The sequence below is a fragment of the Neomonachus schauinslandi genome, chromosome 2, assembly GCF_002201575.2.
Source record: "Neomonachus schauinslandi chromosome 2, ASM220157v2, whole genome shotgun sequence".
Taxonomy (NCBI): Eukaryota; Metazoa; Chordata; class Mammalia; order Carnivora; family Phocidae; genus Neomonachus; species Neomonachus schauinslandi.
Window position 1 is genome coordinate 198,579,981 of NC_058404.1, and position 16,451 is coordinate 198,596,431.

At 56.6% G+C, this 16,451-nt stretch overlaps 1 protein-coding gene across 1 annotated transcript in view; it reads left to right on the forward strand.

The window, feature by feature from the left end:
• EVC (EvC ciliary complex subunit 1) overlaps positions 1-11,804 on the forward strand; it is a gene marked incomplete at its 5' end in the record, with an annotated part of 62,330 nt that extends 50,526 nt beyond the window's left edge. Inside the window, 7 exons of the mRNA XM_021677664.2 lie at positions 335-541; positions 2,176-2,320; positions 3,701-3,812; positions 8,289-8,415; positions 9,132-9,225; positions 9,776-9,887; positions 10,320-11,804. Coding sequence (XP_021533339.2) covers positions 335-541; positions 2,176-2,320; positions 3,701-3,812; positions 8,289-8,415; positions 9,132-9,225; positions 9,776-9,887; positions 10,320-10,404 — 882 coding nt within the window. The remainder of the gene's footprint in view (positions 1-334; positions 542-2,175; positions 2,321-3,700; positions 3,813-8,288; positions 8,416-9,131; positions 9,226-9,775; positions 9,888-10,319) is intronic.
• Between the last annotated feature and the right edge of the window lie 4,647 nt (positions 11,805-16,451).

Consider the following 16,451-nt stretch of genomic DNA (forward strand, 5'->3'; position numbering starts at 1 on the left):
GTCTCTGGGCCTCTATATCCTCATCACTCCCAGTGTTCAGGCCTCATGGTGTTTTGGAAGAATGAGGAAGTTCTTGTACGTGTGAGAGGCCCCAGATGGCGCTGGGCACGCAGTCAGTGCCCAATAAATGCTTGGGGGGGTTTCAACAGACACCCCGGCACATGCATTGTTGACTTTGCAAGCCCAGAGGTCCCCACTTTCTGCCCCTTCTCAATCCCTTCCTCCGCCCTCCTGGGGCCCTGGGCTGGGCCAGCCCCACATCCTGGTCATGACCCCAGCCGGAGCGCCCGTGCGGAGCAGCAAGCATGGGCTCTCCCTCTCCTGTCCTCTCCAGGAGGCTCGAGTCGTGGAGGAGGCCAGCCGGCTGGAGGGGGAGACACAGCAGACGCGGCTGCAGCTTCAGCAGCAGCTCCTGGCCGAGGCCCAGGAGGTCGGGCGGCTCCTGCAACAGCACTCAGAGCGAGCCATTGGGCAGGCGCTGCTGGGGCACGCTCGGAATGCAGCCACCAAGAGCCGGGCCAAGGACAGGGATGACTTCAAGGTGCGAGCCAGCCCCTGTCCCCGGGGAACCCGAGGGGCCAGAGGGACTGGGATGGGGCGGGTGGGCAGGGCGGACGAGGGGCAGTGGGGCAGACCAGCAGGCGACCTCAGGGCTGTGCCTGGTTTGCGATGCTGGGAGGGTCATTTCCTTTCCCTAAAATTCTACGCCTTTTCCTAATAAGTGCTCACGGCATGAAAATGGTATAAATGTAAGCATGGCATCCCTTGCCAGAGGGGCTCTGAGTCAGGCTAGGGTGTGAGTGACCCCCCCCACACACACCTACAAGAAAGAACAGGTGTTCGGTTTCTGGAAGAACGTTCCTTTATTCAAGCTACAGTCACGGGGCGCCCCCAGCCCTGTGGCAGACGCTGGGCTAGTGATCCAGGCGGGCAGCATCTCCCCTCCATGGGACTTACCATCTCCCGGGAGCCGGGCAGGACACGGAGAGGAGCAGACAGCGCCCCCCTGAGGCAGGGACGCAGGAGGACAGGAGGCCTGATGGTGTGGGTGGGTCTGCTGACTGGGGAGGGAGGTGGAGAACGGGGACTTCCTGTCTTCCGCTCGGGCTCCGTGTTCTAAATGGAAGTGAAAGCAGGCCACAGCCATCAGTAACAGCTCCTGGCCGGAAGTGCAAGGCCAGGTCCGCGGTCCTTGGAGGAGTGGAGGCAGAGCCCCTCTGTGAGAACGCCCAAGTCAGCACAGGAGGAGAGAGACGGCACGCTGAGGGATGAGCAGAGCCCTGGGAGCTCCAGACCCTCACACCTGTTCCCCCACCCTCTGCACCTGCACAGCCTGTTTGCACACCTGCAGAAGCAGGGCACGTTTCTCAGGCAGAGCTGGGAGAATGAGTGAATAGCACAGCTCTAGAAACATAACATAATCAACCCCGAAGCAGTAACTGCTCCGTAATAAATGGGCATTTTTTTCTTGCCCAAAGCCTGGAACCATTCGACAAATGTTTGTTGAAATGGGGACTCCCGAGTCTGACTTTGCTGACTTCTGCCCATCACCTTATGAAGTAAAGGTTGGTGGCTTTGCCAGTGCACAGCCAACACGTCCCTGAGCATTCCTCTCTGCTCTGGGCCTGAAGGTTTGTCACTTGAGAACACATACTGCTGCCGGTAACAGAAAGACGCTAAAATGGCAAACAAATAGAAGTTATTCATCCCACATAACAAGATATGTGGAGGTAGGTGGTTCTGAGCTCACACAGAGGCTCGGTGATGTGACCAAGCACCAGCTCTTTCCTTCCAATCCACCATTCTTAGTTTTAGTTCGCTGCCTCATAATCTCAAAATGGCCACCGCCCCTCCAGACATCAGATCTGCATTCCAGGCAGGAAGAAGAAAACAGCAAAATCTTCCCCCACACTAAGCTTTGCCTTAATGTTTGTAAAGGGAAAGTCCCCCATCAGTCTTTCCCTAACACTGCATCATCTCATTGTCCAGAACCGGGTCATACAGCCAGCCCCAGACCACTGGATAACCGAGACGGGTGTAAGCCAAGCACGCACTCTGCCTGCTCCCCGACCAGTCAAGGTTGGGAGTGGTGGAAGCTAAGTAGCAGGACGAGGGGAGGCAGGGGACCGTGCTCGTGGGTGGCTTCTCTGCTGAGCCTTTCGCCTCCTGCCACAGAGGACCCTGATGGAGGCGGCTGTGGAGAGCGTCTACGTGACCAGCGCCGGGGTCAGCCGGCTGGTGCACGCCTATTACCAGCAGATCAGGAGGGTCATGCAGGACCACGAGGAGAGAAGACTGCAGCATCTGAAGACCCTGCAGGGTACGGCCCCCTCCTCAGGGAAGCCCTGCAGGCCGGACGTGCTCTTAGTTTAGGACACACGATGGCACGCCAACTTTTTCAAATGTTATTTGAGGGAATTTTATTTTATTTTATTTTATTTTATTTTATTTTATTTTATTTTATTTTATTTTATTATTTCCTGCTTTGTCTCCCTACAAGGGACTTTTTAAAAGCCATTTAAAGAACTCTACATACAGTACAATAGGATTGCTAAAAAGTAGATGAACTAGGACAAGGACGGGACAGTGGGGTGGAGTTCGAGTGAGGTCGTGATCTGGGACATAGGCCATCCAGTCCCTCCCTGGTGGCCAGAGAGATGGGAACCTCGTCAGGGCTGTGTAGTGAGAGCAAGTGTGAACAGGCCATACGGGGTTCCTGAGACCCAGAGAAGTCTCCCCGTGGGCTCTCGCCAGAGGCTACCCGGGTGACAAAATGGACAGAATCCCCAAGGCCAGCAATAACACGGGTAGAATAATAGACAAAAGCCAGTTTTTTCAAGGCTTCTGCTCGTAATGTCCCTCCCTGCATCTGAGGCTTCAGAACAGGCTGGAACCCCATGTTCTCTGATGGGTTTAGCCTGGGTTGTCCAGGGATCATCGTTGGAATCGATCCCTAGACCGAAGATGGGCAGCAGGTCCTGGGAGCGGTCTTCTGGGAATATTCTTTCTCTCAGTGAGCTCAATAGATGCCTTTTCTTCCCCTTGTCCTGGGGAATTTGAATCCCAGAGTCAAGTAAAATCTGGGCACATGCCTGGAAATCTGACCGGTGGCTGCGGATACATCATCGTTTTCCGAAGTAAGGGCTGGGCTAGGCCAGCAGGAGACAGACGAGATTGTCACGCAGAGCATTCGGGGCGGTTCACTTCCCCTCTAGGCCTTGGTTCCCCATCTGTGGGGCTAGGGTTGGGCTCACCCTCCATGCATCCTCTCAGCTCTGATTTCCTGCTTCCCTGATACCCCGGCTCTAATGTGAGGATTTCTCAGGAAATGCATTGAAATGATAAACTTAATTGGCCACATGAGCAACTTTTGTTTCATTCAATACTCTTTGTTATTGAATAGCCACAGAATGTTATGTCCCTAGAGATCATGCAAGTTAGAGACCATCCAGGTTGAACCTCTCTGTATGTTCTAGAAGGCTCCTCCCCCTCCTCCAGGGGCGCAGGGTCTGTGACGGAAGCCATGCTTTCTCATGCACTTGGAGCCTTTCCCAGGGTTAAGCGTGGGTGCTGGGTGCTGGGTAAACAGCACACTCTGAGAGCAGGTGCCCCGCTGATCTTTGTGCCCCAGGCCCATGCCGGACCTGGCACAGACGTGGTCCCCAGACATGCCCCTGATCTCGTGTGCTGAATGGTCTAGGTGAGAGAATGGAGAACTACAAGCCGCGGACAAAGCAAGGACTCGGGGAGCCTTCGTCGGGGAGCCCGGTGGCGGGTGGAGCCGGCGAAGCCTGCAAGGCGGTCCACCAGAGGTGAGCTCTCCCCTTTCTGGAATCTCTGCTACACACTCAGCGTCTGATGGTGCGTCTGATGGTGCGTGCACCTGTCTGGCCTGGGGAAGCCCACGCGCCTCTGTCTGGCTCCCTGCTGGACACGCAGCCCCTCGGAGGGGCCTGGCACGAGGGAACAAGGGAGGCCGGCTGTGGCGGGCTCCCCCAGTGCAGGCTCTGACACGAGGATGGGGGGCAGGCTGTTTACTCTGGAGGTGACCCCGGCAAGCCCAGCGAGGGAGAGGGACGCGAGGCCCGCAGGTGTTTCCGGTTACAAAGCACGCGCTTCTGCAGCTCAGAGGTCCCCGCGGGGGCTGCTGGGTTTTCTGGGCGTCAGCCGGCTGGGCTCTTGTCCAGGCTCTGGGAAGAACCTTTCCAGGCTTGCTCAGGTTGGCACCATCAGGTTCCCGGCAGAACTGAGGTCCCGTTGCCTTGCGGCTGTCGGCTGGGGGCCGCCCTGACCTCCTAGCAGCCTCTCTCCCGTCCTTGCTCGCGGCCCCTACATCCTGATGCTTGGAGTCCTCTGCCTCCCTCTTCGGCCACATCTCTCTTGACTCCAGTTGGAGAAACTTCTCTGCTTGTAGCATCCCAGTGATTGAGACCCGCCCAGATAATCCAGGATAATCTCCAAATCTTAACAGTTGCTGACCCTGAACAAGCCTGCCAAGGAGCTGATTGCCATGAAATGTGACGTCTTCACGGGTTCTGGGGATTAGGGACACCTGTGGGGGGCACTGTGTGGCCGACCACAACAGAAACAAAGCAAATCAACCCCGGGACAGTGAGGTGTTTCCACGGCGCCTGAGGCTCAATCCCACTCCGGACCTCCTGAGAAACTGTATAAAATTCAACTTCCAATTTTGCCAGCAAGGGATGTGGAAAATAAGGATTTGTCCACCACCCCCTGCTCCACATTGGTTGAGGGTCCGCCCTGGAGGTGTGACGTCACCAGGCTTTCTGGCCGGCCCCCGAGCTGGCCGGGCACACCCCGGGGGCCAGAGAATGCCCTGAGACATAGACACAGGTACTTGGCGTAAGGAGCCATTGGCCTGGGTGGCAACTGTCCACGGACGCGCAGACGGCCTCCCCGTGAGCTAGGGGCCTTGGGTGCTGCACCAGCATTCCCCTATAAGCACCCCCTCTTGCTAGGTTCGGAGCCAGCCCCTGGGGACAGCACCTGTCACCCCAGAGCTCACAGCCTGGGGGGAGAGACGGACAGGGAAACAGCAATAAATTGGTGCAGGTGCTCTGCTGGGGGAGGGGCGGGTCCCTGCAGGACGACGGGGCGGGGTGCGGGTCCCTTGTCTGGGCAGACACATCCCAGCCGCTGGTAGCTGCAGCAGGACGACCACCGCCCTGCACGACAGAGGCGTGGGCCCTGTGCCAAGCCTCACGGTCAATTCCAGCCCGTCATCTGACAGCTGGTTTAGGAACCAAGAACCACAGGGCCCCCTGGGTCAGGCTGCGTCCTACATCTGCTCTCCACAAACCTCCAACGGGCCCTTAGCTGTGGTCAGCAGATGTCCTGCCATCAGGCTGCAAGCTGTCACCTTGCCTTGACTGTTGCAGATCCATCAGACTACGGGCCAGCGGCTCTCTGATGCGGGGAGCGTCATCTCTGGACCGGCAGGTCTTGGGCCCACGCCTGGACACTTAACTCGGGGGCTCCGAGGGGGTCCCCAGGAATCTGAATTGTTAACACACTCCTCTCCAGGGCTGCTGATGGATGTAGTCCGAGGGCTTCACTTTGACCCCCGTGACCCAGGAGGAGGGGCCTCAGCCGCCCCAGTCCAACCTCCCCCAAGTTTATGGAAGATGGAAGCAGAGCCCAGCGGGGATGTGGGTGCGTGACTGAGTCCTACTGTGACTTAGAGGCTCCTACGTGGCCATCAGTGTCCTTCCCGCCCTGCCCTGCTACTCGAAGTTCCTACTGAAAGTCAGCCAGAACTCCTGGGGACAGAGCCTTGTCATGACAACAGATAATCGATCAGAAAGGGCAATACTTCTAAGCCCGCAAAGCAATTCTCTGTCTAATGGCAAATTCCAAATTGCATCTCTGGCGAGTGGTGTGATCGTGGGAGGGCCCATCTGAGGGATGCCGGTGACCCTGTGGGGGAACGGCCCCTTCCGACAGCCACCCGCTAGCCCGGTGGTCCTTTCACGCCCCGAGCCTCAGCTTCCCCATCTCTGAAGCGGGTTTGCAGTAGCTCCTGCCTCACGGATATATTTGCATACGGCGCCCACGGCGAGGGGGGTGCACGGCCAGCGCCCCGATGTCCCTCCCCACCCGCAGAGTCGTCGCCACGGTGCCTCCTGCAATCGGAACGGCTCCGCAATCAGAACTCAGTCAGAACGGAGGTCTTTTAAGTAGCCATTTCCATAATCAAATACAAGTCTAAGGGTAAGGGGTTCTTTAGGAGCTGATATACCCGTCTAGGCGCCTCAGACCCTGCAGCCAGGCCTACCTCCAGTGCATTCCCTTCTTCCGGAAGGTGCTGGAGGGTCAGCAGTCCTGAAGGGGCTCGCGCTCAGGAGCCAGAACCCCACACGGCCGTCCCCCTGCGGGCAGGACTGTCCAGAGCATGGCTCCTCTCTCGGCCACTCTCCTGTCTCAGGTCCTTGTCACTCCCCTCCCGGCTTAGAGCTGTAGCCTCTGGGCTCCCGTCTAGTCCTGCTGTCCACACTGCAGCCAGGGCATCACAGAAACACGAGGCAGCCAGGTCTCCGGCTCCCCGGGCCTTACAGGGTGAAGCCCCCCTCCAGCCCCTCCTCGTGTGGTGCTCCCCCTGCCCGCCACTCCCGTTAGCCAAGTCCACAGTGGGTGGCAGCCGAGAGTGACCAGGACTATTGGCAGAATGGGCATAGGACAGGCTGCTCACAGCAAGAAGCCACCTAGACGCTGAATGGGGGCCCCCCAAAGATTTGCCTGTGTCCTAATCCCTGGAGCCTGTGCGTGCGACCTATTGGGAAGAAAGATCTTTGCAGATGTCATTAAGTTAAAGATCTTGAGATGAGATCGTCCTGGATTATCCCCACGGGCAAGTGGGGCGGAGGGAGATTCGATCACTCGCAGAGAGGACCACGGGAGGACGGAGGCGGGATTGGGATGGTGCGGACACAAGCCAAGGAGGACCAGCAGCCGCCAGGAGTGGGGAGAGGCAGGGACAGGACTCTCCTCCAGAACCTTTGGAGGGGGCACAGCCCTGCCGACACCTTGACGGAAGCCTTCGCCAGGGCTGTGAGAGAATAGATTGCTGTTAAGTGCCTCCCGTCAGCTTGCGGCCATCTGAGCAGCCCCAGGACATGAATGCGGCCTCCTCGAGGGTGCGGGAGAGGCCATACTGCAGGGCCCTGACCTCCGCTCTTCCCATGATGTGTTCGGCCTGTTACCCCCACCGCACCCCCAGCTCACAGTGCAGCCTCATGCAGGCAGGGACTGGGCGTGTCTTGTTTGCACCTGTATCTTCCAAACACAGGACAGCCCCCGGCAGGCCAGAGGTCCTTTTATGTGTAAATGAAGGAGTGGATGGATGGATTAATGATGGGGTCTTGTGGGATGAGTAGGAGTTTGCCAGGCAAATACAAAGAAGAGGGGAAAGATCTTGCTGGCCGACAGAAGAGCCTGAAGCAAAAACCGAGTGAAATGTTGTGTCTTTGGGGAAACTCCATAACCAGCTACCTGCTGACGCCAGGGGTGGCTTTTCTCTTCGGGTCCAGAAATTCAGCCCTGTTAGAAAAGCAGTCACATAAGATTGGAGAGCAGTTATGCAAATGAGGTGGATGGGATGGAATGTTCCTATTTGCTGAGGGCCAGAGGAAGGTCAGCCCAGGAAGGGAGGGTATTCGGAGTGGGAGGGGAAGGGTCCTGAAAGCCCCTGAAAGCCAGGTAGGGCTGTCTGCAGGTCAGGGACCCCGCTGCTGCCCCAGCTCAGAGCTCTGCCCCGCGGAGGCCGGTGCTCCCGTATTCGGGATTTGTCGGATGCCGCATGCTTGGCAATGAGCATTCTGGTTTCTGTTTTCAATATGGATGGGTAGCTGGTGGGCCTCTGGTCCTCCCAGGAGCACGTCCCCCTACCTTGGGTTCAGATGATTTCTCATAGGAAGAGGCCACTTGCTGTTCAGTCACTTGGCAGCTGGGGGACCCCAGGGAGGCCCCCGCCCCTCTGAGCTGCTCCCACCCCTGATGATGCTACTCTTGGTCCTGCTGGTACCCCCAAGGGTCTGGTAGAACCCCAGGGAAAACAGGCATGTGGGATTCTGGAACGTCCCGAGCGCGAAATGCTTTCATGATGAGTCAGCCCCTGTGTAGACACCATAAATCAGCAGAGGCCATTCTGTTCTCATGGATCCAAGGGCTCAAGTCCCCAAGACTCAGCAGGCCCCTGGGAAGCTGTCGTGCTGGCCTCTGACTGGCCAGCCGGCAAGGGCAGCACTGATGGCCTCTGTTCCTTCCGCCAGGATGGAGGCACAGCAGAAAAAGTTTCTGGCCCAGTTCACCGTGCACCAGCGGATCCGCCTGGATGCTTGGAAGCAGAAGGCAAGGGCTATGGATCATCTGGAAGCCCAGCTCGAGACCCAGCTGCAGGTAGAGTGTCGGAAAAGTGCCTTCCCAAAGTGGGCGGGGGGGTTCATGAGGAATGGGAATAACAAAAGGCCACTCTCGTGATCAAGGTCAGCAAAGACACCTCAGCCCTGGCTTGCTGAGGTCGTCACTGGCAGTTGGCTTGGCCATGAGCCCTGGGGCCGGCAGGAGTCTTCACCCCCAGCGCAGCCAGGATAAGGCAACAGTAAAGACGGTGAACCCTTACTAACTGAGGTCTGTCGCTGAGCCGAGAGCTGTGCACGCACCCTCTGATGTCATCCTCTGACCACCGAGGACGGGGTCACTGCTATATTCCAGACGGGGACACTGACGCTCCGAGAGATCCCACAGTCCATAAGTCACGGAAGCCAGGCCCATGGTTAGCCCACAGTGGTGGCAGCTGAGAACTCAGATTCCAGGGCCGGGCAGAAGCGGGTTAGATCCTGGCTCTGCTGCTCCCCCTCTGTGGCCCTCACTGAGCCCTCACCTCAGTGTTCTCATCTGTAGACTGGGGTTCCCCGGCTGGCGTGAGTGAGGATGGCAGTTCTCCGGCAGAAGCTGGAAAATGCTGGCGCCCTCCCTCACACACGCGTCTGCCCTGCCCCTGCTGCCTCAGGACACGGTCCCGTCAGCCTCCCTGGAGAGCGTCAGCCCCGCTGCGCTGGGGAGGCGGGACCGGGCAGAGGGAGCCCCAGCTGACCCTCCCTCCCTGCATTCAGGAAGCCGAGCAGAGCTTCATCTCTGAGCTGGCGGCCTTGGCCCGGGTGCCCCTTCCGCAAAGTAGACTGTCGCCAAGTAAGCGTGGACTGTCAGGTAAGGCCTAGAAGGCACTCCGCCAGGCGGGAGGCTCTGAGGGCTGGGAATAGGGATGCCAGTCCCGTGTCTGCCACGAGCCCTCTGCATGGCTTTTGTGTCCTCGTCTGTAAATAAACAGGCTTAGTTAGGACGGCACTTGGGCCCCCGGGGAATAATTAGTCCCCCGCTAATGATCTGGTTGCCAGTAGCAACTTCAGTGACCCCACAAGTGTCGTAGCCTGCTAACGGGACAGGGCCGGGGAGGTGTGTAGGAACACAGCGGTCTGCCATACCAGTGCTGTGTTCTTGGGGTCTTACTGCTTGTGCGATGGAAACACAGTGGGAGCCTCACAGCCCTGGGCTCGAACCCCAGCTCTGCCACTTAATGGCTGTATGGCCTTGGGAAGCACCTCACCCCCAGGCCTCCGTTTCCCTATAAGTTAAATGGGTATAATAGCAGAAAGCACAGAGTGTATACTTGGCCGCAGAGGTACTCAGAAAGTGCCTGGCTTGGTTGGAGGCTCGTGAAGTCACAGAGCCAATGTCTGGGTCTGTGTGTCTTCTGCAGAGAAGCCTGTCAGGATGAGAAGGAAGAAGCCCCCACCCCGGGAGAAAGGGGACCCAGGGGGGCCCACCGACGATGACCCTGCCTCAGGGGGCCACCCCTCGGGATCACTCAGGTACAGCGGGGACCCCAGCGTACTGCCTGTGGGTGCTTACTGACCACCCGAAGTCTGGGCAGAAAAATCAGCACCTTTTCTCGGGGTGTTAGCCAGAGAGTCCCAGAAATGATGGACGCTGGTGGGAGGGGTTGGCATCCCCCACTGTTGTGGACACCCTGGGATTTGCAGTAAGGTAAATGCGTCCTGGGCACCCAGTCATCTGAGCATCTGAGCAGGGGCTTCCTTTCTCTGTGGCCCTCAGATGACCCCCCCCACCGCCACCAGACAGGGAAACTGGGAGCTGTGTTTGTCTCCCAACAATCCCGGTCAGAGGAAAATGGTTTAGGTCGCCTGTCACTGCCTTTCCACCTGATCAGGTTGGAGGAGCTCTTGCCTCTGGACAGATCTGGAATCAGAGTTCTGACTCCTGCCTTGCTTCTGTGTTTTAAGCAGCAAAAGGCTGAACCAGCAAGAAAATGAAGCTGGTGACGGCGAGGGCCCCAAGAAGCTGCTAAGGGAAAGAAGCAATTTGTAGATCGCGGCGGTCAGGGCTGAAGCCGAGGACCAGGCCAGAACACTGCCTGCTTGCCGCGCCCCGCCCAGCCCAGTGAGACGGTGAGGGGGGATGGGAGTCCCCCTGTGCCTTCCAGGCTCGCTATGAGGGGGCTGGACAGAGACTGATGGACAGCGCCCGACAAGGCCTCCGTGAGCAGGGCGTACCCTCCGGCCTGTGGAATTAGAAACCCATGTGGGACACCTGTCTGCAGCTTTCTCTCTCTCTGGCTTTGAGACGTGGCTCCCTTCCTCAGGGACCTCTTCCTCCCTGGCTGTCTGAACCCCCCACCCCACGGTGTCCTGCTGCCCCCCGAACCCGGCCGCCCAGCGTGAGGCTGCTTCACTCCAGCTTCAGGGACCCGCCTGTCCCCGGTCACTCCCAGGTGTTCTGCTGGGCTTGCAGGGGTCTCGGGGAGGGCTGGGGTCTTCTGGCTGGAAGCCTTTTTTCCACCATTTCTGCCACCTTGTTCTGTCTGTCCCATGAGACGTGTCCCATGCACCGTGTCCCATGCACCTGGCCACGGTGTTCTCATCTGGACCCATTCCTGGGTTTAGCTCAGCCAGCAGCTAACGCCTGGTCACTTTGGGTGGTGGTGAGTCTCAGGGCCCCCGGACCCTGACACAGACCGTGGAATCCCTGGCCTGAGGGCCTATGTCACCGACCCTGGGGACCCTAGCCCCACAGATACATCATGACACCTGCCGTGGGTCTTCTGGGGGTGGCCCCACTCAGCCCGTGGGCTTGCCCGGCGAGGGGACAAGCAGTTCTCCCTCAGGAGGCCTGTTCCTGGGGGACTCTTCTGCTCCCAGAGCTTCCAGACCGGCCCTATTTAAACTACTGCGAGGAGAGGGCTTTCCCACCCAGAAAGAAAATTACTCTTCTCATTGAAATCAGGGATTCCCAACTTTGGCACTATGGACATTTTGGGTGAGGTAATTCTTCATTTGGGGCAGGGGCCGTTCTGTGCGTAGATTCCAGGAGCACTGCCCCCCAGTCGTGGCAACCAGACTTGTCTCCAGACGTGGCCAGATGTCCCCTGGGGGGCATCACCCCAACCCGAGTCAAAGTGGGCCAGCGCCTGGTGAATTCGGACAGAGTGGGCCCTGGGCCCCGGGACCCCTGTCACGGAGATGTCCTGGACCATTTGTGGCCTGGGTTTTTATTTCTTAAAATCTAACTTAGACTCTCTTAGGAAAGAGTGGCTCTGGGACAGAAGTCATCCACGGTAGTTAGGTGGCTTGTTAAGGATGCTTCCCGTCAGAGCATCGGGTCCTAACGGGTCTGCTCGCCGGCTCCCTCTAGTGGCCAAATAAAGCATTTCATTGTTCTGCTAACAAGCTGTGGTTTCCTTCTTGCCCTATTTTGAGAACCTGGTTGACCTAGAAACCACTTTTGTCACATGGGTCCTCGGCACAGAGGCATTCTGGAGTTGGGAGTGGCTGATCTGGTGACTTGAATTTGTTAAGTGCAGACCCCTGGCGGTCCCGGCATCTCGGAAAGAACGAAGGCAGCTCAGCTTCCATAGATCTTGCATGAAAATTGTTTTGCTTCCTGGGCGACGCCTCCTCAGCGCGAGCGACTGTGTCACACGCCAGTGTGGCAGCCCTGATGCACAGCCACTGGGCTTGGCACAGCTCGGGGCACAGGACTCGGTGAACACTGTGGACTGTTTCTGTTCTCGTCCCGCTGTAGATGGAGTCTTCCAGCGCCGGGCGGGGGCGTGGAGGTGCCTTCCGTAATGCATCTGCCTTCCCGGGCAGAATGAAACGTGGGCACCAGAAGCCACAGGCACTCAGCAGTGTCTGGCACTGGCTCTGGGACGCCCGGGGCCGGCTTTGCAAGCACAGCACGCCCGGCGCGGGGGAGGCCGAGGACACATCGCCACCGACCTCCTCCATCCGTTCCTGTCCCGGTGCGTATTATGGGGGTGGGTTGTTAGGGAGATGGAAGGAGGTGGCCCGGAAGGGGATGGTGAGTCAGTTAGTGGATTCATTCTTCCACATCTCATCTGAGCTCAGCAAGGAGAAAGGCCGTAGACTCTCCGAGCACCTCTCCGGCCAGCCCGGTGTCTGTCCTGCCCCTACCTCTGGTTCTGACCTAGACGCTGCCCCCAGGAAACTCCTAACTGCTCCGACCCTTGCCTCCTGCCCTGCCCTGCATCCTCTGACCGGCCCGCACGTTCCAAAACACAAATCTCACCGGCGCACGCTTCAGCAGTATTCTTTGCTCGAAGGAGAAAAAGCAAAATCTTTAACACGGACCACAGGGCCTGGCGAGGTCTGGTCTCAGGCACAGCCCTGCTGTTGCCCCCACCCTCACCCAGCCCGTCTCCTCTCGTGGCCTCACACCTGCCCGCCCCCACCTGCCACTGGGCTTTGGCACAGGACGTTCGTGCTACCCACCTGGAACAGCCCTACCCCCTGCCCCTCCTCTCTGCCTCACGAGCCTGTGAACATCATCCATGTCTCAACGGGCAGGACTCGCATCTACAGCCTTCCCTGCGGCCCTCAGACAAGATCGGACCCTCCCTTAGGCTCTTAGCCTAAGAGGGAAAAATAAACATTCCTTTATTTCTCATCCACATTTGGAACCAGTTGAGACATAGAGCAGCCGGGGAGATCCGCACATGGGCTTTGTAGCCGACAGAGCCACGTTGGAGGGCTGAGATCAGTCCTGCAGCCGTGAACCCTCGCTCCTGCCTTCCTCCCCAGCCACACACATGGCCCCAGACACAAGCCTCCTCCGTGGGGACAACCGGAAACACGGCAAGAGCGGAGGAGCAGGGAGACCCAGACCTGGGGTGGGAGTGCTGGCATGTGTACATTTTGGGGAGAAGAGCTTAATAAAAAGCAAATCAAACTACAAAGGGATAAGAGTGAATAAATACTCAGAACGAGGGAGGAGATGAGGACGAGTGATTTTTTTTTAAAGTCTGATGAATTCCACAAAAGTCACAATCCAAAAATAAAATCATTTTTTAAATCAGTGGATTGCCTAATCCACCTCTGTAATACCTCGTTCTAGTATTTCTCCACTCAAAATTCGACACATATGACAGCTGGGAGACATTCTGTGGACCAGCCTCTGGCTCTGGGCACCTCCATGCCTCCCCTTGGGCCACAGGCTTCTGGTGTCGGGTGCCACGGGACTCACGCGCTCTGTGTCGTGATGCAGGAAAGGTGGCACAGGGCTGGCTGTTTGTGCCTGGGCTGGCCAACACACAGAAACATCCCCACTGAGAGATGAACCATGACTCTGAAAAGCAAAGTGAGGGTTCTAGAGAGGAGGGGGGTGGGGGGATGTGTTAGCCTGGTGATGGGTATTAAAGAGGGCACGTTCTGCATGGAGCACTGGGTGTTATGCACAAACAATGAATCATGGAACACTACATCAAAAACTAATGATGTAATGTATGGTGATTAACATAACAATAATAATAAAAAAAAAACATAAAAAAGAAACATCCCCACTGAACCCCAGTCCACCTGCCCTAACTCGGCCCCGGAAATAGCCACGGCCTCCCCAGGGTCACGTGATACTCGGGGACGTTGGAGTGGAAGGAAATCGTGTCTTAACCGGTTGCAGTTCAAACCTCTGGCTGTGGAAAGTGTACAGAATTAGGACTCTGTGGACATATCGCTAAGCCCACCCCTGGGCCTGGGTGGGGGTCTGTGCAGACATCATGACTTCATGGTAAACTACGTCCGAGGAGAAGCATGTGTCCTGAGATCGGTCACCTTGGAGAGAGCAAAGGACACCACTCGGCACACTCAGTTCCCTCTTCCCAGACTGAGCAAGCAGGTGCGTCTCCCTCCCTGGGGAAGAAGCACTGAGAAAGGCCAGTTGAGCCCCCGCACCTCTCCCCCAGAGCGCAGACGCCCCTCCCTCTGTGGAAACACCAGGATCGGGAGATAAGCACCTGCTACCCTTCCTGGAAGCGGGCGCGGTTAGATGTCTGGGGCAATATTTTCACACCTGACCTTCCCCCGGAATGCATTCCCCCTGATGAGCATAGTGTCTGGCACAAAACGGCCTCCACAGTCACTTGGTAGGAGGAAGAAGGAAGAAAGAGGGGGATGGGGAAGGAAACTTCAATGTGGCAAAAGTACTTTTGGTTCAAAAATACTCTTCTTGTTCCTCTGCTCCAGAAATTGATGTCACTGGAGAGAAACTCGGGGCCAATGACACCGCAAATGTGCATCATCAGGGCCCACACTTTGTGCCACAGAGAGTCCTGACCGCATGCGCTTTGGTCCAAAGAACAGCCCCTGAGTGTGCAGAGACATGACACTCAAGCCTTGGGAGCAGCCTTCTCTGGTCCACTCACCATAACCAAGCGGCCACACTGACTCTGGGGCCAGAGTACATTAGGCAGAAAATGGATGGGGTAGACCTTGGCTGTTCTGTCTCACTTTTTAGAGTCAACATGCAACACAGGTGCGAAAATAGACCAACTGATGCAGAGGGGTCAGGCCAGCCCTTACTGGGACACCAGAGCCCACTTAAACTTAATGAGTTACAAACTCGCTAGCTTCACGGTGGTAGTTTGAAGCTGGCTACAGGGGAAATTAGCAAACAGTGCAAACTGGGGCTCCCAGCCCAGCCCAGCCTGGTGTTTAGTATTTGTTTTGCAGGGTACCTTGAGACCACTAGATCAGAAGACCAACACACTATGGTCACCTGGTTTATAATAAAGCCACCACTGCAGCCAAATGGGGGGAAGAATGGTCTTTTCAGTAAAATTGTGTTGGGTCATCCGGATATTATATGGGAAAAAGTAAGTTTTGAGCCTTCCCTTTCCTTATACGCAAAGATTAATGAAAGATGGATCATATACCCAAATGTGGCAAGATACAACAAAGTTTTTGGAAAGAGACTTAGGAGACTTGTGGACAGCAGAATAATGCCCCTCCACCCAAGGTGTCCCCATCCTAATTCCCAGAACCTGGGACTAGGCTATGACATGGTAAAGGGGAATCACAGGTGTAGATAGATGGATGAGACAATGGATAGCTTTCCCCTAAAGCTTTCCGAGAAACATTCCCTACCTCTTCCTACCAGCTCAGGACACGAAAGAGAAGCACGTGCCTTACAAGGAATGTTGCAGCCTCCAAAACTTAAGGCTTGTATGTCTTGCACTACCAGGACCTGTGACTGTGACTCTTGGAGGTGCTGGGGAACCTCCCGTGGAACAGTGGGTCCTGGCGACCTCAGTCAGTTATGCAGCAGGGCAGTAGCCCCACCAGGGTCAGTCTTAGAGGATGTTAGGGCTGCTTCTGCTTGCACCCCCGGATGGGCTAGGGGGTGATGCAGGAGAGGAAATGCTTTCCAGAGAGTGGGGCAACTCACTGTTGCCAACTTTACTCTTCTGGAAGTTTCTGTGGTGCCCTGTAATAGTCTGAATGGGCCATGGCCAAACATCAAAAGGCCATGTTCTTTATTCTTGACCTTTCCCTGTATTTAGCCTTGTTTCCATGACAGACCATGAGCCAACACCATGTTGAACCTTAACTAAGGTATCTTAACCCAGCCAGGTAAGGGGAGAATACACTAAAACCATGAAGTAGATGTACAACCATCTAAAACCATGCTGCCTTGAATGACTGTAAAACTTAGTTAGGAGAAAGGAACGTTAGACTTAGGGCCAAACTTCATGGGTCTTGGATTCAAATCCTGCATCAGCCTCTTTCTCACTGTGTGATCTTGGATAAGTCACTGAACTCTTAGGACTCCTCTGTAAAAGGGGCATAGTAATAGAGCCTACCTCACAGAGCACCTAACATGTAGCCAGCGCCACACAGGTACTGCCTGCATCATCAGCACCGTCACCATCACCATCATCATCACCACCATCATCACCATCATTATCATCAGCATCAACACCATCATCACCATCGTCACCATCACCACGATCACCACGATCACCACCATCATCATCATCATCACCATCACCACCATCACCACCACCATCATCACCACCATCATCACCATCACCACCACCATCACCATCACCACCATCACCATCA